This window comes from Eutrema salsugineum, unplaced genomic scaffold (genome assembly GCF_000478725.1).
Source record: "Eutrema salsugineum unplaced genomic scaffold, Eutsalg1_0 scaffold_10, whole genome shotgun sequence".
Classification (NCBI taxonomy): domain Eukaryota; kingdom Viridiplantae; phylum Streptophyta; class Magnoliopsida; order Brassicales; family Brassicaceae; genus Eutrema; species Eutrema salsugineum.
In genome coordinates, this window is record NW_006256908.1 from 10,788,212 (window position 1) to 10,809,245 (window position 21,034).

A 21,034-nucleotide genomic window follows, 5' to 3' on the forward strand; every position below is an offset into this window, starting at 1 on the left:
TTCTAAATCGTGCTATCGTTCCTTAATGTGACAAGGCGCATCGCTTTCAAACCGCACCTCCCTCCCACTCAATCTTGACTTTGTCCACATGACCCCTTATCGGTTGGAAAGTAAGAGCCGGATAACTGTCCACAAACGACGTGAACTTACTGGAGAACGAAATGTCTTCCATGTGTGTTATGATAAGCTCAGAGACAACATCTTTGAGGATCTTGTCAGAGTGATGAATCTCTGCAAGCTCAAGGACATCAAATGCATTTGATGATTTCATGGAGACGATGAGCTGGTTTCTTCAGAGATCTTGGAGGTAATCTCGTTTTTCTCGGCAGCTGCGTAGAGTGTATGGACATGCTTCGTCAGTTTTGTATCGGGAAGCAAACCATTGTATATCGTAAAATGGGGATATTCACAAATCACTAAATGCACATCTCGTTTAGAAAACAGATCCAAAACTATCTACAAACAAATGGTTGACATTCTATATCGAGCCTAACTACGGATGTTATTTGAGAGAAAAAAAAAGATCAAATGGCGAAATGAGCATTAATGATGGAATCTATTTTATTCATATGTCTAGTGAATTCAAACCAATAACCAAGTCATGGTACTTGTGTATTGGGATTGAATATGGTTTCCATAGTTCCAAATCAATTAGCATGCTTATCTTGAAGAAACAAGTTGCAAGAGAAATTTCTTTTTGCAAATCAAGAAATTTAACAGAGCTAACGCAACAGAGAAGTGTTTCCAAACCGGAGAAAATGCAGAAGAATTGGTAGAAACCAAACCGGATTTTAATGAAAAATCACACAATTTTGTTGTCGGCAAGAAACTGTAAAATGAGGGGTTTTGGCGGAAGATTTTGGAAACCCATTTTTTATCGAAAATAACTACATTTTTAGGAATTTCGAAATTAAGAAGTTTCCTTTTTACACGAAAACACAGATATGGTTTATTTATTGATTTCAAAATCTAAAAATCAATTAAAACTACAAACATATAACAAAAACTAAACATAATACAACTAATGTCCATTTTTGTTTTCAAATCTCTTTAGTACTACTTTACTACTTTACCAATCCTTATTTTGGGACATCATTTCTGAGTTTATCGAAATGACGCCTTATCGTTTGGACAGCAAGAGCGGGATTACTCTCCACAAACGACATGAACTTACTCGAGAACGAAATCTCTTCCATGTGTCTTGTGATAAACTCAGAGAGAGAATCTTCGAAGATCTCGTCTGAGTGAATCTTTGCAAGCTCGAGGAGATCAAATGCATTTGATGTGTTCATGGAGTCGATGAGCTGTTTTCTGCATATATCTTGGAGGTATGGAATCTCGTACTTGTCTGCAGCTTGGTAGAGACTATGGACGTGCTGCACCAGTTTTTTATCTGGAAGCGAACCGTTGTACATGAACTCAAGAAAGGTCTCTAGCTCACCCTTTGTCATCTCTGAAAGAGTGATTGTCTCCTTCGGCGAAGCTTTGCAATCATCAGTTTCCAATATGTTCCTAAACACCTTCGATTTTGCTGCCTAATATATCATATAAGTTTCAAAAAAAAAAATCATATGAAAGTTAGACGAAGGAACACGCACAATACATATTCAATTCTCAAAATTCATAAGAAATAGAAAAGAAGATACCAAAATAAGTTTGTGGGCAGGGATTGCATCGGTTTGGTCCCCTGCTTTGAGCCATACATCTACGTGTCTTTGTTCTTTAAAGGCCTTTATAATTCCCCTAAAGAATTCCATATGGTTTACAGTTTCTATCCCAGTACGAGTGAATTTTGCTTTGCTGTTCATCTAATAGAAGTGACGCAACAGAAGAAAGAAAAGTGTTTTTCAAACCGGAGAAGAAGATGTCGAACAGATATGAAAGTAGACAAGTTTGGGTGAAGATGTCAAACCGGTGAAGATGTAAAAGCGAATTCCAATACTAAACTTCAAGTGTCCTCAGATTAGTCTTTTATCTTCACCCAAACTTGTGAACTTCTTGTGATAAAAGTAAATGGCAGTTTTTTGAAACCTAAACCCAAAAAAGCGAACGGAAGAACCTTCCGGGTCAAAGTGATTTACTAATATGCTTAAACGAGAATCAATGAGAATTACATTTATTCATAATATTACATATAGGGAGCACTAAGTTATTATTTTAGCAGAGGACAAAGGCTGCAAAAACTCTATAATTTAAAGAGTAATCATAAACAAGAATAAGATATGGAAAACAGAGAAAAAGTTAATGACAAACAAAAACAAAGGAAAATTAATCTGAAAATCAAAGAAGAGAGAAGAGTCATGAGAGGATATGTACAAAGAGATTTCGAGTTCGTGGAGAGTACTGGTTTGTGATTGATTTGGAGGAGACGAACGCCGCCGCCGTGTCAGAAGAATTTGAGAAAGTTTTAACTTAGAAATATGAAAGTAAATGTAAAAAGTAAAAATATAAACCCTATATATAGTGTATATGGGTTTCAGCATTGGACCGGGGTTAGGCGGTTCGGCCGACCGGTACGGTCCAGGTCTAAAAACCAAAAATGGAAAGTGGATTTCAAAATAATACTTTAGCAAATTGATCCCGTATATTTGCAGGCTTCCTGCTGATGAGTCTTTTCTTGCAAGTCAAGATATCTTAAATAAGAAAGCAACGTATAAGTGAGAGAAGTCTTTTCAAATCGATAAATTCCAGGGAAAAATTCAGAGGAATTGAAGGATCATATACCTATATATTATAAGTGAATTCCGATACCAATTTTTTTTCTTGTGACAATGGCAAAAGGAAAAGCGAACTCCGAAAGAATATCTAATAATTTAGCAAATTGATTCTCTATAATTTGCTAAAACAATCGGCTTCATTATGGCAAACTAGTTCCGTCCTAACCTAATTCTCCCAAAGATACATATTGATTTTCTGAAAATTTTCTTGTTTGAATTTTCTCAGCAACTAGCTTGATCATGAAGATACAAGTTAGGCATAACCCTAAATCTGAGAACATGAGAAGAAAGACCTCATACAGTCCACGGAGCGAGCCTTTTTCATCTCATCATATTGACACCTTACGTGTCGCAGGAAAATTTGAAGGAGTAAGTTGCAATAAGTTTCGGAAAGGGTTAAATCACAACTATGAAAACCAAAGGGAAAGCGGATTTCAAGAGAGTGGTTTGGCAAAATTGATTAGCAGATAATTATTTTCGCATTGTGTATCAAGAAATCTAACATAATAAACCAAAGCAAAACAGATAATTGTTTTCAAAGCGGAATAATTCAGAGGAATTCAAAGGTCAGATATGTGGTGGGAAAAATCACGACAAACGGAGAAAATTCTTGGAATTTCAGACAAAAATAATTTCAGCTGATTTGAAAACACACTGTTATTGAAATGTTTTAAACAGTTGAGTTTAGTGATTTCAAAGCTTTTTCCGACCTTGAAAAGTCTTTGAGTATATTCAAAACTCTTTCGACACTGAAAAGTCGATTGAATTTGTTGAAATGACCCCTTATCGTTTCGACAGTAAGAGCCGGATTACTCTCCACAAACGACAAGAACTTCTTCGAGAACGCAATCTCTTCCATGTGTCTTGTGATAAACTGAGAGACAGAATCTTCGAGGATCTTGTCCGAGTGAATCTTTGCAAGCTCGAGGACATCAAATACATTTGACGAGTTCATGGAGACGGTGAGCTGTTTTCTGCAGATAGCTTGGAGGTATGGAATCTCGTACTTGTCTGCAGCTTGGTAGAGACTATGGACGTGCTGCTTCAGTTTTGATTCCGGAAGCCAACCATTGTACATGAACTCAAGAAAGGTCTCTAGCTCTTTCTTTGTCATCTCTGAAAGAGTGATTGTCTCTTTCGACGAAGCTTTGCGATCATCAGCTTCCAATATGTTTCTAAACACCTTCGATCTTGCGGCCTAATATATCATATAAATTTTCAACAAAAAATCTCATGAAAGTTAGACGAAGTATCATGCACAATACATATTGCAATTCTTGAAATTCATAAGAAAAAGAAAAAGAAAATACCAAAATAAGTTTGTGGGCAGGGATTGCATCGGTTTGGTCCCCTGGTTTGAGCCATACATCGGCTTGCCTTTGTTCTTTAAATGTCTTCATAAGACTCACATAGGAATCCTTCTTGTTTGCAGCTTTTTTCGCCATACTCTGAGAAACAAAAAAATATCATCTTTTTAACATAGCGGATCAATTAGAACAGAGTGAAATGTGGTTTCACAAATCCTTAAATGCAAAGTCTAACTTAGATTCATAAGGTATTTTTCATGCGTAAAAATCAACGAGAAAACAAGTTGCAGATAAATTCCTTATTGCAGAAAATTAGCAGACCAACGCAGCAGGGTACAAGGAGAGATCGAGCTAGTGGAGACTGGTGTGTGATTGATTTGGAGGAGACGAACGCCGCCGATGTGTGAGAAGAATTTGAGAAAGGTAGTAAATATGAAAGTAAAAGTAAATGTAAAAAACCCTATATGTATACCGGAGCCTGATTACTGGCCAAGTCGAGGGTTAGGCGGTCCGACCGACCGGTTTGGTCCAGGTCAAAATCAAAAATGGAAAGCGGATTTCAAAAACAATACTTGCGCAAAACTGATCCTCTTTAATTGCAACAGATAACTCTTTCTTGCAAATCAAGAAATCTAACACAAGAATTTAACGCAAGTTACGCAACAGAAAGTGTTTTCAAAGCGGAAATATTGCAGAGTGAAATTCAAAGGAGTTGTTAGGATCAGATATCAAACAGATATATATGAACGGCGATTTTCCAATACCCACTTTTTGTTCTTACGACAATGACATAATGAAAAGCGAATTCCAAAAGAATATACCCAAATAATCTAGCAAATTGTTTCTTTTAATATGCAAAAACAATCGGCTTCTTTTATAGTTTTTCAAAACCATATTGTAGTTTTTCTTTCTTGTTCGAATTTTCTCAGCAACCGGCTTGTTTATGAAGATACAAGTAATCCATAACCCTAAAATCTGAGGACCTGAGAAGAAAGATCTCAACAGTCCACCAAGCGAGCCTTTTTTTAATCTCATCATAATGACACCGTACGTGTCTAGCAGGAAATTTGTAAGGAGTAAGTTACGAGACCAAAAGTCACGAATATATAAGTAAATTTGCCAATGCAATAAGTAAATTTGCCAATTCTGAAAAATGATTAAACAAAGTTTTTGTTTGTCAAAGTGAAACAACGAAAGCTACAATATGGTTCATTTAGTAGAGACATACTGACCATTCCACAACCAAGTGTGAGAAGCCTTCATTATCTCAACGCTAAGATCTGGATTCCTGCCAACGAACAACTTGAACTCAACAGAGTTACAAATCGTCCTAAAATTCCTTACGATAAATTTGGCAGCAGAATCGGTGAGGGCTTTGTCAAAATAAATCAAGGAAAACTCCAAGACGTTAAGAGCATTTGAAGAGTTAAGAGATGATATAATCTCATTTCGGCATAGATCCCCTAAATGCGGGATCTCATATTTGTCCGCTGCTAGATAAAGTGATTGAGCATGTTTCTTCTCGTTAGCAGAAAGCACAGAGCGGTTGCTGTAGATGAGCTCAACGAAGGCCTCTAACTCTTCCTGTTTCAGTTCAGAGAGAGTTACTGTCTCGACCTTTCCAACTTAAACTTTTAAGTTGTCTGGCTCCAACATCTTCTTGAACACTTCTGATCGTGCCGCCTATTAACATATTTTGAAGGAAATAGCAATAACAGTGAATCAAGTAACATCCAACGCTAAACATAAGCATTTCTAAAATCAATCTTTTTGCTAGTTAATGCATTTCTGAAATTGTTTCTTGAGTCGAATGATGAATGAACAAGAAATAAGAGAGGAAAAATTAGAGACCAGGACAAGTTTGTGGACGGAGATAGCTGCACCCCTTTTACTGCCCCCAGCTTTGAGCCGTAGATCGACTTGCCATTTCTCGTTAAGGACCTTTGCAAATCCACCCAAGAAAACATCTAGGTTGTTCTGCGTCGACATAGCTCTTAGTAAAAGATAGCTTTAAGTTGAGTTGATTTAGTAAACGATGTTGAACTATATAGAGAAAACCCCTTGCATGGCAGTCAAAAGGTCTCTTCTTTTTCCAAGAAAATGGATGAGACATTAATGGTAATAATGACTAAAAGTCCAAGTCCCAACCTTTGGGTGCCCTCTTCTTCTCTTGCCTCTTGGAGTTCCGAATTATATATGGAACCAAACGGATGTTACAGAAAGCAAAACACATAACTGGATTAAATTTTGATCATTCCCAGTCAAAAGAAATTATAGACCTGCCTCTGCCATTGGCCATGGTAATTTTTCTCTTTACCAAGCAGCAATCAACACCATTCCACTCCACCAAAACGGTTTTTACATAAACGTTTCAGAACTTCCTTGTCTGACAATCAATCTATCTTCTCAGTATCTTCTCTCTTTTTTTTATGGCATAGGCATAACACAGATGGAAAGACTGAATGTTTTAGTGTGAGATTTATTAGGTTTCGGAAACATGACAAAAGTCCAATCCCATGAAAAGGATAAAACAGATATGTGGTTCATGAGAGTGAAACAGCAAAAGCTAAACCCTTGTTTTAGTGGCCGCAAGACCTACAGTACAATTTATAGCTACCACATCTAGAACAATATCCATTACCCTTCGAAGTAAGAGAAGCCTTCATTATCTCCAAGGCAAGATTTGGGTTACTGACTACGAATACCTTGAACTTCTCCGAGCTAGCAATGGTATTTATATTCATTTTGATAAAACTGAAGGCTGCATCATGGAGGACTTTATCAAAAGGGATCTGAGCGAGCTCAAGGAAGTCAAGAGCATTCTCCGGATTCAGAGAAGATATAAGCTCGCTTCTGCATAGGTCACGTAGATGTAGAATCACGTATTTGTCAGCCAAAAAATAGAGTGACCGAACGTGTTGCTTCACTTTCGCAGAAAGCGTAGAGCCATCACTGTAAATAAACTCAACCAAAGCTTCTAACTCGTCTGTGTTCAACTCCGAGAGAGTGATTGTCTCCACCTGGTTAGCTGAATTCTTAACCTCGTCTGATTCTAGCATCTTCTTTAAAACCTCCGATCTTGATGCCTAATTCAAATTCCAAATATATATGTAAGGGCCAATATTTAAACATAAGTATATCTAGAATCGATTATTCCTAGATCAGACGATGGTGAATAAGAGAGATATAAGAAAGAAGAAGAAAGAAACCAGAATAACTTTGTGTGCTGAGATAGCTGAATCATCATCACTGTCCACTGCCTTGAGCCGTACGTCAACTTGCCATTGTTCTTCCAAGACCTTTGCAAGTCCACCCAAGAATTGGTCTTTGTTGGTTTGAGTAGCCATAGCTAAAACGTAACATGAGTTTGGTTCAATTAAACCATCGTGGATTATATAGAGAACCCAAAAGACAACGGTCCAAATGACCCTTTTTAATATAAGGAGCACTAAGTTATTATATTTCCATTAGCTGGCGAAGACAACATTCGATAATATACAGAGCATAACATACCGAGGAAAAAGGCTGCAAAATCTCTATAATTTAAAGAGTAGTTAGAAACATAAAAAGAGAATAAGACAAGGAAAACAGGGTTTGTAAAATAAAATTCAAAACAAAAAAAAGTTAGAACACGTTCACGACAAACAAAACAAAAGATTATCAGAAGAAAAAAAGAAGAGAGAAGAGTCATGAGAGGATATGTACAAACAGATTTCGAGTTCGTGGAGAGTACTGGTTTGTGATTGATTTGGAGGAGACGAACGCCGCCGCCGTGTGAGAAAAAAAATTCAGAAGGTTCTACAAAGTAGAAGTAGAAAGCCCTACATAATGTATATACGTATTTGGAACTTGGAAGGTTAGTGGATTTCTTTCCTTAATTAGTAGATTTCACTCAACATTAGACTCCGGGGTTAGGCGGTCCGACCGGCCGGTTTGGTCCAGGTCTGAAAAACCAAAAGCGTTAGCAGATTTCAGAAGAAATAATCTTTGGCAAATTGATCCTCTATATATATCAACTTATTATCAGAAAATTTAACATAACAAACCAACGCATTAGAGAAGTGCTTTCAAAGCGGGAGATTCCAGAGAACAGTTCAGAGGAGTGGACTATATCAGATATCAAACAGATATAATAAAAGGGAATTCCAATCCCAATTTTGTTTTATTCTTGTGACAATGGCAAAAGGAAAAGCGAACTCCAAAAGAATACTTAATAATTTAGCAAATGAATCGGCTTTCTTTTTAGCAAGCTAGTTCCGTCCTAACCTAATTCTTCCAAGATACAGTTATTTCCTGAGTTTTTTTTTCTGATTTGGATTTTCTCAGCAACCAGCTAGATTATAAAGATACAAGTAAGAAAAAACCCTAAAATATGTGAACATGTGAAGACAGGAAACAGATAAAATCAAATAATAAAGCGATAATAAACTGAATGAATATTTTAGTGTGAGGCTTTTCAGGGTTTGGGAACATTAAGAAAGTCCAATCTCATAAAATGATAAAAACAGATGTGTGATTCGTCAGAGTGAAACACATAAGCTACACTCTTGTACTAGACATAGCCGCAGTGAGTGCAGTACAATTTATAGGCATGACATCTAGAACAATATCCGTTACTCGTCAAAGTATGAGAATAAGCCTTAATGATCTCCACGGTAAGATTTGGGTGGTTGACGACAAACAACTTGAACTCAGCGGAGCTGGCAATGGTGCTTAGATTGGCTTTGATAGTATTGAATGCAGCGTCGTCGAGGGCTTTGTCGAAAGGGATTTGAGCAAGTTCAAGGATGTCAAGAGCATTCGACGAATTAAGAGAGGATATAAGTTGGATTCTGCATAGATCCCTTAGATGTGGGATCTCATATTTGTCGGCTGCAAGATAGAGTGACCGATCATGTTTCTTGAGACTTTCACAAGAAATGGATCCGTCAACGCTGTACATGAAGTCAACTAAAGCTTCGACTTCTTCGTGTTTCATCTCAGAGAGAGTGACTGTCTCTAGCTTAGATGAAGCCTTGAACTCGTCTGATTCCAACATCTTTTTAAACACCATAGATTTTCCTGCCTGTTCAAGTTCCATACATATGTTGAGGAAATAGCATTAACTGAGAGATCGAAGCTATAGAAAGGAAGAAGAAGTAAGAGAGAAACAGAACAAGTTTGTGTGCGGAGATAGCTGCATGCTCATCACTGTCTCCTCCCTTTAGGAGTACATCGGCTTGCCATTGTTCTTTAAAGAGTTTCCTCAATCCACCCAAGAAACCATCTTTGTTGCCATTTGCAAAACCAAATCTCCTAAAACCTGAATGTGCTTTGGAGAAAAAATATAGAGAAAACGTTCACGACCAACAATAAATAAAAGAACATCAGAAAAACAAAGAAGAGAAGAGAGTCATGAGACTATGTACAAAGAGATTTCGAGTTCGTGGAGACTCGTTTGCGATTGACTTGGAGGAGACGAACGCCGCGGCCGTGTGAGAATAAAATTCAGAGATGTTTAAGTAAGTGTAGAAAGCCCTACATAATATATACTTGGAATTGAAGCCACTCGCTTGCCTTTTTTCTGTTGAGTAGTGGAATTGAGAGCGGTTCGACCGGCCGGTCTGGTCCAGGTCTGAAAACCAAAAGGGTTAGTGGATTTCAGAAAAAAAAAACTTTAGCAAATTGATCCTCTATTATTTGCAGGTAAGTTTTTTCTTGCAAATTCAGAAATCTAACGTAAACAAACTACCGCAACAGAGAAGTGCTTTCAAAGCGGAAAATTCCAGAGAAATTGAAGGATATATCAGATATCGAACAGATATATGAAAAGCGAATTCCCAATCCCAATTTTCTTTTCGAGAAAGACCATATGGCATATCGTTGTAGCTTTGTTCCTAGCTAAGCAAAAATAAAATAGTTTTAAGATGTTATAACCAAGAGCGAGTCACACAGACAAAATGACGGTCAAGCTGGAGGAGACAATTTTGTTCTGTTCTCTAGCCCTCTAGGGCATTCGATATGAAACAAAACAGAATGGTACAACTTATAGCAAATAACCAATCAGGGGGAAAAACACACTACTACCAAAAAGTCATAGGCTTTAAGTAAACAATACTCCAGAAAGCCTGCTGATTAATGCATGAGTCCACTTGTGCCACAACTAATTTGATCTCTTTAGTTAACTAACGACCAGTCTACCACTATGATTTTAATGTTGAAACATAATTTTGGTTTTGGATGTTCATATATTAAATTTCGTATTATTGAAGTATTTTGAAATTTCCATAATATAATTATATTAGAAAAACTAATTTTGAGTGGTTTTTGAGATGGAAATCATAATTTTGAAAGAATTTATAATAAGGAAACGATATGGATTCATCATTGGAGCCAGAAAAGCCTTCATTATCTCCAAGGCAAAAAAATTGGGGTCGAAACCACAGACAAAAGTCAGTCGAAAGAGAAATATCGTACTTAAAGGAAAATTCGAAAGATTAAGATGTCAAGAGAACACTAAAGTCTCATTTTTTGCATGTGTTTCTTCACTAACTAAACGCCATGCATGATACTAATGCTCTCTTTACAAAGCAATCAAATAATCAATACACGTCCACTAAACTAAAACACTTTCTAGTTTAACATACACGTTTCAAAACTTCCTTGCCTGACAATCAATCTATTTTCTGAATATATGACCTTTTTAATCTCCTTTTTTCTTGCATAGACAGGAAAGAGAATTAAAACGATGATAAAAAAGAAAAATCTGAATACTTTATTGTGAATTTTGTCAGGTTTTGGAAATGTGACGAAAGCTAAATCCCATACAAAAATAAAACAGCTTTGTGGTTAGTCAAAGTAAAACAACAAAAGCTAAACCCTTGTTTTAGCGGCGGCAGTGAGCACAGTACGAAGTACTGTAACCACATCTAGAACAATATCCAGTACCCTTAGCATCAACAATGGTAGTACCCCATTATGGGTACTTAGCAATAAAAAATTGTTAAACTTAAATTAAGTATCTCTATTAAAAAGAATATGTTTTTGATGCCTCCAATGCAAGAATTCTTAATGGAGTACTTAACTTTAAAAAAAAAATATAATTTAAGAAATTTATGACAAATTTATTTATTTAAATAGAACATAAAATATTACAAACATATAGTTGAAAAATAAAATTAAAACATAGATTTTGATACATTTTAAACATATAAACGATTTATGCCAAATTTCTGCCAAATGTGTTCAACCAAATCAGCTTGCAATTGTTTATGTACTTGTGTGTCTCGAACTTTCTTTCGAGCAGTCAACATATCAGCAATATTTGAATGCATATCTGTTGAATAGTCATGATCGACCTGTGAACTACCGTGGCCCTCTCCGTATTGAAAATCTGAAAGATCATATTGAGTTAATCCTTCTCGTTCGTCTTCTACTATCATATTGTGGAGAATGATACATGCTCTCATAATCTTTCCGATTTTGTCTTTATCCCAAAAAAGAGCCGGGTTTTTTACAATTGCAAACCGAGCTTGCAAGACTCCGAAAGCACGTTCGACATCTTTTCGGGTACCTTCTTGACGTTTAGCAAATAAAGTCGCTTTTGATCCCTGTGGAAGTGGTATAGATTTGATAAACGTAGCCCAATTTGGATAGATACCATCCGTGAGATAGTAAGCTAAGTGATAATCCCTTCCGTTGACAGAATAATGCACTTGCGAAGCTTTACCTTTTATGATATCATCAAACACGGGTGAACGATCAAGAATATTAATATCATTTAAGGTACCTGGGGAACCAAAAAATGCGTGCCATATCCAAAGATCATATGAAGCTACCGCTTCCAAAACGATTGTGGGTTTTTCAGCACCACGTGTAAATTGTCCTTTCCAAGCGGTGGGACAATTCTTCCACTCCCAATGCATACAATCGATGCTTCCTATCATTCCGGGAAAACCGCGATCCTCTCCAACATAAAGTAATCTTTGAAGATCTTCAGGTGTGGGTCTTCGTAGGTATTCATCACCAAACAAATGTATTATTCCTTCAACAAAATGTTCCAAACAGGAGCGAGCCGTAGATTCACCAAGCCGAAGGTATTCGTCTACTGCATCAGCTCCAGTTCCATAAGCCAAAAGACGAATTGCTGCGGTGCATTTTTGAAGTCCCGAGAGACCAGGCCTTCCAATAGCATCTTTTTTTTGTCGGAAGAATCGAATTTCGTTGGAAAATCGGTCAACAATTTTCATGAATAATGGCTTATTCATTCGAAAACGGCGTCGGAATATATTAGCTGGATATGTTGCAGCTTCACTGAAGTAATCATTCCATAACCGTGTATGACCTGCCTCCCGATCTCTTTCAATATAAGCCCGTTTTTTTTTTGACGGCCTTGCCTCCAGGTTTTGTTGGTAATGAAGCATCAAATTACCAAAAGCCTGATCAACGTATTGATCATAGTAATCATCAACTTGTTGATCAATTGTGCGATGACTTGATTCATCGAAAGGGTTATTGTGATTATTTGAAGAAGAAGCCATTTTTTGTGTTTTGTGTTTTGTTTGCTTTTGGTTAGGAAACTGAAAACAAGAACCAAAAAAGAAATAAGCCGAAAGCAAACTATACCAACCAAAGTTGAAAGAAATGATATAGAAGCTAAAGAAAGAAGGAATGAGAAGTAGTGTGATGCAAAAGATATAGGAAGTGTCTCTATATATATAACAAGTCCCATACAATGTTTGTGGACTCAAATTGGGATTACAAATACACGGTTCTTTGTTGTACAAAGGAAACAAACAAAAACTAGTGTCGACATACACCACAATAAGTTTCATTATTTGTGGACTGAAATTACACTTAGTAAATATACAAAAATTTATTGTATCAACAACCACCACACCTCTATCTTTAGTGTCGACATCCACCACTCATACCTGATACAGAAAGAGACAAACACAATCAGCATCAAATATCAAAAACTTTAAAAACAGAAAAGTGAATACACTTTCTATCACCGAGTAAACCAAAACTTTGTATCACCAAGTAACCAAAAACTTTTAAATAACCGAGTAACCAAAACCATTTAATAATCGAGTTTATCCAAAGACTAAACAAGCTTAAAGCGATTCATTTCAAAGATCAAACATACATGTTTATAACATTAAAAACAGAAAACATAATCTAGAAACAAATAAACATAAAACTAGAAACAACAATACATGAACTACAAACAAACATTAACCTTAACCTAACATCTCTAAAGAGAGTCTTTTCTTAAGCTCTTTTTCATAATCTTCCAAGGGCTCTTTCATACTCTTTGCGACGAGGCTGTCTAGCAGTTGCATCCTCTGAATCCTCTCTTTCAGTGCCATGTCTTTTTCATGAAGCTTGCACATACTTTGGAATTCTGATAAAGCTTTGCCATCATCCACCTTCTTCTTTCCTTTATTTTTGGCAGCTTTCACACCTGGTGGCCTGTTGCCTCCTTGATCGCCTTCCACATTGTTGTTTTCATCTGCAGCAGGAACTGGTGCTTGTAGCCCGTCCTCGCGTCTCCTCCTTTTAACACTTCCTCCAACTTTATTCGCAGAAACTTCACACCACTTTTGGTCGTTACGTAGTTCCTTCCACGCATGCTCCAAGGTGAATTTCTTTTTGTAATCATTAAAGAAAATTTGATGTGCAAGTTTCAGCACATCATTCTCATTCATTCCTGAGGCTCTCTCCCTTGTTGCAGCCTCATAAGAACCGCAGAACTTGCACACCAAATCATTTATTTTTTGCCATCTTGCCTTACATGTGACTGGTTCTCTTCTTTCTTTGCCTGCAGCCTTCGGACTAGAAGCAATGTATTCTGCTATCCTCCACCAAAAGGTACCAGACTTCTGCTCATTACCCACCACCGGGTCTTTTGACGTGTTCAGCCACCCAGAAATGAGTATCACATCATCGGTTGGAGTCCAGGCCTTCCTTTCTTTGCGATCTGCAGGGCTGTCGTCATTGTAGGTGGAGGCTTCGGTGCATTGGCTGCTGAACAGAGGGATTTGGCTTTGAGAAGAAAATGGATCATGAAGAGGAAGTTCTTGTTGACTATTGAGAAGATCAACAAAGTTAGATGAGTGAGTGAATGGATGTGAAGAAGAATAATCCATTGTGATCGAAAAAGAAGATCAGAGGAAGAAGAAAACAGAGGATGAGAGGATGAAGCGTTGGAGTTTAACAAAGTAGAAAAGAATAGAAGAAGTAAATACAAGATAGGAAGGTTTTTAAAGAAAAGATGAGGCGTTGGGGTTTTACAAAGCTTTTACTGTTATTAAAAACAACTGAGTAGACAGTTATCTAACAAGATAACTCACAAATAGAAGCTTTATCTAAAGCTTTAGGAAAAGCTTTAACTTCTAAAAAAGCACCATCAATGAACTAAAGCTGTAGCAAATCCATAAAAAAGCACCATCAATTAACTTCAAACCAACTATTAAAACTATGGACAAGACAGATTTCTACCGATAATTATGTCAAGACAATTAAACTTCAAACCAAACACAATCCCTAAATTATTGTAATCTCCATAAATGAATCTTCATTAATCTTCTAACTACCAAACCTAAACACCTACGAGAGAAAACCAAATATTCTAACTACACTGATGCATTTTACACTTTGGAACCGATGTGAAAACATACCTCATAGTTAACACCCTAAATGGAAAGCTTCAACCCTTTGAAGTTACTCAAATCCGAGACTTTGGGCTCCCTTGACACCTCACACCAAGCTCAGAATTTGCAAACAACAACAAACTCAATTAGCAACAATTTACATGATTGACCACCACAACACAAGAAGTGATATCAACCAAACAAATGAACATTCAAGCAAACTAATGAACACATAAAGACACATCATTACCAATTCACATTCAAGCAAACTAATGAACACACATAAACACAATTCATTACCAATTCACATTCAAGCAAACTAATGAACACATTAATACACTTCATTACTATCTTCTGAATCTATCAACCGATATGAATAGAAAACAACTTAGAAGAAACAAAAGAGATAAAAAAATTCGAAACATACATATACAAATTTGAACCATACATAAACAAATCCGATTTTACACTTGATCTTTAACCGATACAAATCAGAACACAAATACCCGATACACAAATATACAAATCCGATAACAACACTTGATCTCTAAAAAAAAAACACATCCAAGGCTAATCGAATAAAAAAACACTAACAAGCGGGATTCACAACGCATGTAGAGTGATTTTGATGAGAAGAACCGATTCAATAAAAAAATAATAATATGAAACCGATGAGAATAAACCTCGGATAATAGCTCAGTTGCCACAAGAGTTCGGTTGACCGGAAAGAGAGCTGACATCGGAAGCAAAAACGATGGATTGAAGCAGAGGAGAGGATTATCGATGGAGTTTTTGTGGGAGAAGAAGAATATCGAAAACAAGATAAACTTTTTCTCTTTGGTGGTTTTTCTCTTTTTCTCTGTCCAATAAACATGGGACACGTACACACCAAGTATCGCTTCTTCTGGGCCTTAAATAAGTATCGATACTAGGCTTATAATTTCTTTTTAATTTATTTTTGGGTCTAAGTAACCCAATAAAGTGTGCTAAGCATCAGCGTTGATGATGCTCTTAGGCGGAGGAGTAAGAGAAGCCTTAATGATCTCTACGGTAAGATTTGGGTGATTGACGACAAACAACTTGAACTCAGCAGAGCTAGCAATGGTGCTTATATTGGCTTTGATAGTAGTGAATGCCGAAGAGTGGAGGGCTTGATCAAAAGGGATTTGAGCAAGCTCAAGTATGTCAAGAGCATTCGACGGCTTAAGAGATGATATAAGCTCGCTTCTGCATAGGTCACGTAGATGTGGTATCTCGTATTTGTCGGCTGCAAGGTAGAGTGACCGAACATGCTTCTTGAGACTGTCGGAAGAAATTGAGCCGTCAATGCTGTACATGAACTCAACTAAAGCCTCGACTTCTTCGTGTTTCATCTCAGAGAGAGTGACTGTCTCTAGCTTAGATGAAGCCTTGAACTCGTCTGATTCCATCATCTTCTTAAACACCATTGATCTTCCTGCCTATTGAAATTCCAATGCATTAACTGAGAGAGACGTGAGGAATATGTATTAAGGAAGAAGAAATCAAGAAGAAGAAGAAGTTAGTGAGAAACAGAACAAGTTTGTGTGCAGAGATAGCTGCAAGCTCATCACTGTCTCCTCCCTTGAGGAGTACATCGGCTTGCCATTGTTCTCTAAAGAGTTTCCTTATTCCACCCAAGAAATCCTCCTTATTGCTCTGTTTTGCCATTTGCAAACCAAATCTGCTAAAACAAGAATGTGGTTTGGAGATTATTTGGTAAACGATGTTAGCTAGCTAAGAAATACAAATACTAAAATATGCATTTTTGTACAATATTAAAATTGATATGAATTGTATACAAACAAACATATACAACGTACAATACACAATAAGGAGAAAAAGTCTTCCTTTCTCAACTAAGAAACGCACTGAGGAACATTACATTTCATGTCAAGCGAGAGATTTTTTAAGTCGTGGTTTAACAATTTATCTAAACTAAAAATTCCAACTAACCAAAAAATGAGATTTCGCAAAGTCGATTCGAATATCAAACATAAGTCAGTCCACTTAGTACAAAGTAATGCTCTGAGAAATGAGAAGAGTCCAAGTACCAGAACAATCGATGGAGAAAGTCACGACGGAATTGGGGAAACTCTCTCTTCTGACTCCCAGAAGAAGATCCCCAACGACTGATCGATTTTAGCCTCGGAGACGACTCTGTCACGCTTGTAGGGTTTAAAGGGAGCTATCGTTGAAACTTGAAAGGTAAAGTTGATTTTCTTTTTTTGGGGGGAATCAAGTTTAACTCTTGGGCGGATAATCCACGTATCATTTATTGGGCCAAACCCAAAACATGATCCAAATTCTAAAAGTTCTCTATCTCCTTTATTTTGTTAAACTTCTTTTTAAATAAAAGTCTCTTTATCATTCCTAAATATATATATCTAGATCATTGTAATATAAAATTAATGGGTTATTTTATAAAACTTGGTTATTTTTTCTTCAGATTTTTAATTTCATTTAAACATTTCTTTTTTCTCCGCTGAAGAGGTACAAAAAACAAAACTAAAAAATTGTGTTCCTCTTGCCTTGAGCCTTACGTAGACTTGCCATTGCTCTTCGTAGCGTTTCATGAACAATTCAAACAAAAACAAAATCTTTGTTGCAGTGTTACCATTGTAAATAACAGATGCTATACACATATTTTTGGTTTTCCCTTGTTAGGAGTCTTTATATATATTTTTTGGCTAATGGGTGATTTTTGGTATAGTTTATTTGATCCTAGTTAAAAACGAAAATCGAAATAAACTTAAAAGGCATATAAATCTAATTTCTGGTTTACGAAAAAAAAAATTGTGGAAGATTATAATAATCTAACTAAGATATAATCTTCAAGCAAGAAACAACACGTACAAATGGGCTACTTATGAATAATATATCCGAATATTATGCAAAGTCTGTATTATCATGTCTAACTCAACTGAAAATGATAAAACGGATTATCCAAAAGAGTCCAAACAACAAAAACAATTGTTCTTCTAGCGACTAGCAGAACCGACCGCAAGGGGCGGATGTAAGTAAGGAGGAGTGGAATTCAATGCTCTCTACTTTTTTTATATTTTTTTAAATATTTAGGCAAATTTAATTAAATAAATTTAATTTAGTAGTAAAAAAATTTTTTTTTACCTTTACCTAATTTTTTTTTCTTCCTATTTATAAACTTATACCTCCAACTAATTTTTTTTCTAAATCCGCCACTGGCAATAACCACATATCTTTTTTGAGTTAGAGCTTCCTTCATTATCTCCACGGAAAGATTTGGATGATTGACGACAAACAACTTGAACTCAGCTGAGCTAGCAATCGTGCTTATATTGTTTTTGATAGTAGTGAATGCTGCGTCGTTGAGGGCTTTGTCGAAAGGGATTTGGGCAAGTTCAAGGATGTCAAGAGCATTCGACGATTTAAGAGAGGAAATAAGATGGATTCTGCATAGATCCCTTAGATGTGGGATCTCATATTTGTCGGCTGCAAGATAGAGTGACCGATCATGTTTCTTGAGACTTTCAAAAGAAATGGATCCATCAGGACTGTACATGAAGTCAACTAAAGCCTCAAGTTCTTCGTGCTTCATCTCAGAGAGAGTGACTGTTTCTAAGTTAGCTGAAGCCTTGCACCCGTCTGTTTCCAAAATATTCTTAAATACCTTTGATCTCGCAACCTATTCAAAAAAAATTCGAGTTATATGTTGAAGAAGTAGCATTAACAATAAAAAGCATTTTTCAAGTAAAAGCAAAAGAAGTTATTAGAGAAAAAAACCAGAACAAGTTTGTGGGCGGAGATAGCTCCAGTCCTCTCATCACTGTCTCCTGCTTTGAGACGTACGTCTGCTTGCCATTGTTCTTTCAAGAGTTTCCTAAATCCATCCAAAAAAACGTCTTTGTTGCTCTCTGTTGCCATTGCAAATACGTATTACCTAAATTTCATTTGGTCAACGAATTACGCTATATAATTGCGTCAACTACAATATAAGTGACCAAAACAGATTTTAGAACATGCAAAATTCGATTCGAAATCCAGAAGAAGTCCACTTTATACATGTAAGTATACGCTACATATGAGAATTGAGAAACGTTCAAGTACCAGAACAATTCGAGGAGAGAGAGAGCAGCGGCGGGTTAAGAGAAAATCTTTTGAAGCAGAAGTTGTTATGACTTAAGATGTTCTAATAGAGGGACACTAGGTTTTAGGGTTTTAAAAAGATTTTAATAATTGGCTAAGGAGTTTACCGGCGGCTATAATCTAAGGTGCTTAGATACGCTGGTAAAAAATGGGAAATTAATATTGGTAGGTGGCCATATGATATAGAAATTTAATTTGGATTTGCAAATCTTTTGATTCTATAAGAAAATATGTGGAATATAAAAAATGGATTATAAAATAAATAAAAATGGTTTATTTTAAGTTATTTGAAGGTGAGTTGAATTTGTGGGGGAATTCTAGGGTTTTAAGCTTGTCGTTTAGAAACATGTGAGATATTTTTTTTTTTTGTTCATAACTATTAACTCATAAGAGGAACAATTGATGGATTATACTTACAATAATATGCTCTCCGTTCTCGAGGAAGAAGAGAACTATTTGTGTAGTTTTTTTTTAGTATGATGTTTGAGAAATGTTTTGGGCTTAGGCTTTGGTGACAGAGGTTGTCGATCTTTACTCTGAATACATTTAATAAAAGAAGGAATACAGAAACTTCTTCTGTAATATGTAATAGTTGAGTTTTTGGAATCACTAATGGCAGCCTGGCCAATCAAGCTACAACCTAACTCTGTCATGATTCTTTATCTTCTTGTCGCTTGTTCTGTTTGAAAGGATCTTGTATAACCAACATAAATTTGATAAACTCATGAAAGTAATCACACCCATCGATATTGTTTACGCAAAGATGTGAGGGGAGAGATGTTTGTATATATGCTGACAAATTCGTGTGTTTTAAATCTGATACCAACCTTTTATTATTCCAAACCCAAAGTCTTAATGATCATTGTGTATCTTCTTTTAAATAAACACCTATCTGTTTGCTGTTCCGGTTTACTGATTTACAGTGTTCTGCCATTATCTCTCCTAGTTGTAAAAGGGATTGCCTAGTTTGCATCTCCCATCATTTCACTGACTGAAACCACTCTATACTTTGATAATGTTTGACAATACTTTCCCATAGACCCTAAAATGGGTCCAAATTGTTTAACTAGTATGGTATATGAGTTCTTCCTCCGGAATCTAACTTTAGCTACCGTTGATATTTCAGATGCAGCTAACGGGAAAGCTGAAACAGATTGCAAAGAGCTCTAATTCAAAGAGGTTGATGGATTTGAGCTGCAAGAAGATGGTGCGACCTAGACTAGAGTGGTCCACTAGTAAAGTTTCGTAATAGGCTTTGTTTCAATGGCCCATTAGTACACACATGTCCACCTTTGTGTATATGGTTGTAGATAGACATGAAAAGACAGAAGCAGGGCCATAATTGAAAGCTTAGGAGCCTTTGAATGGTGGAACCGCAAGGGCTTGTCGAATCGAGAGTAATCTGTACGAAACACTATCTTTAAAAGTTTAACAGTGTGTAACACTTTAGCATGCTGACTGTATTGTAGTCAAGTGAAATAGAGATTTATATGAAATGAGAAAGAATCTTTTCCTATTATTAGTGGTTATAATATGTTTGACACTTAAATTTCTCTTAATGTGGCCTTCTCAAAGATATCTTAATAGGTACGCTATAGTTACCTCAAGCTCATGCTTCAACGCTCTGCAAGTTGCAATATGAAGCCAAGAAGCAAGCCTGTCAATTCGTTTTCAATCGTATTCTTAACCCTCGTGCACTTATTTTTTGATCATTTACTCTTCTTTGTACTGTTTGCTCAATTACCACAGACTCTAGATTCAATGCCACGTACCAAACCGTCTCGGTTTTTCTCGGGTGTTTCTGGACTTGTTTTTGGGGAATGTTCAGAGTCACAATAAACCACGAGCGCATAAGATTTCCACGGGACCGTAATACGGCATGTAAAGATTCAGTATGCGCTGGAAATGTTGATTTTCCGGAATTATTAACTTTTTTTCGTTTAACGTTAATATATTGAAAATGAAACTTCACAGAGGAATTGTGTTTGGGTTTTTGACTTTTGAGTTACGTAAGACGAAGAAGATTAAGATGGCACAATTTCCGGAATTATGAACTTACGAGTTTATGTTATATTCTTACGAACTTTAGTTATGAAATCGCACACTTTTTGCTAAATCTAATGTCCATTTCAATAGATATAGATCGTGTTTCATAAGTTTTACAGCCCAAATAACATAATGATTAATTAATGATACCACTAACGAAAAGAAAGAAAAGTATAGTTATCACTTG

The 21,034-nt window shown here is 36.3% G+C and overlaps 4 protein-coding genes and 1 pseudogene across 4 annotated transcripts; all 5 read right to left on the bottom strand.

The window, feature by feature from the left end:
- Positions 1-1,079: 1,079 nt before the first annotated feature.
- Positions 1,080-1,808, bottom strand: LOC18026695 (putative BTB/POZ domain-containing protein At2g40440). The gene is made up of 2 exons (XM_024148403.1): positions 1,647-1,808; positions 1,080-1,535 (listed from the first exon to the last, which is right to left on the bottom strand). Exons 1-2 carry the CDS (start codon positions 1,806-1,808, stop codon positions 1,080-1,082), a joined length of 618 nt encoding a protein of 205 aa, XP_024004171.1.
- A 1,579-nt stretch (positions 1,809-3,387) lies between these two features.
- LOC18026696 lies at positions 3,388-6,013 on the bottom strand (annotated as a pseudogene).
- Positions 6,014-6,603: 590 nt separating this feature from the next.
- On the bottom strand, positions 6,604-12,543 carry LOC18026699. Its single transcript, XM_024148404.1, has 6 exons — positions 11,793-12,543; positions 11,664-11,732; positions 9,176-9,326; positions 8,919-9,090; positions 7,234-7,386; positions 6,604-7,110 (listed from the first exon to the last, which is right to left on the bottom strand). Exons 1-6 carry the CDS (start codon positions 12,541-12,543, stop codon positions 6,604-6,606), a joined length of 1,803 nt encoding a protein of 600 aa, XP_024004172.1.
- Positions 12,544-13,245: 702 nt separating this feature from the next.
- Positions 13,246-14,154, bottom strand: LOC112081617 (glutathione S-transferase T3-like). The gene has a single exon (XM_024148405.1). The coding sequence runs from the start codon at positions 14,152-14,154 to the stop codon at positions 13,246-13,248; it is 909 nt and encodes a 302-aa protein (XP_024004173.1).
- A 1,490-nt stretch (positions 14,155-15,644) lies between these two features.
- On the bottom strand, positions 15,645-18,579 carry LOC18026700 (putative BTB/POZ domain-containing protein At2g40450). The gene is made up of 4 exons (XM_024148406.1): positions 18,439-18,579; positions 18,165-18,340; positions 16,211-16,363; positions 15,645-16,119 (listed from the first exon to the last, which is right to left on the bottom strand). The coding sequence occupies exons 1-4, from the start codon at positions 18,577-18,579 to the stop codon at positions 15,645-15,647; spliced, it is 945 nt and encodes a 314-aa protein (XP_024004174.1).
- Positions 18,580-21,034: the final 2,455 nt, after the last annotated feature.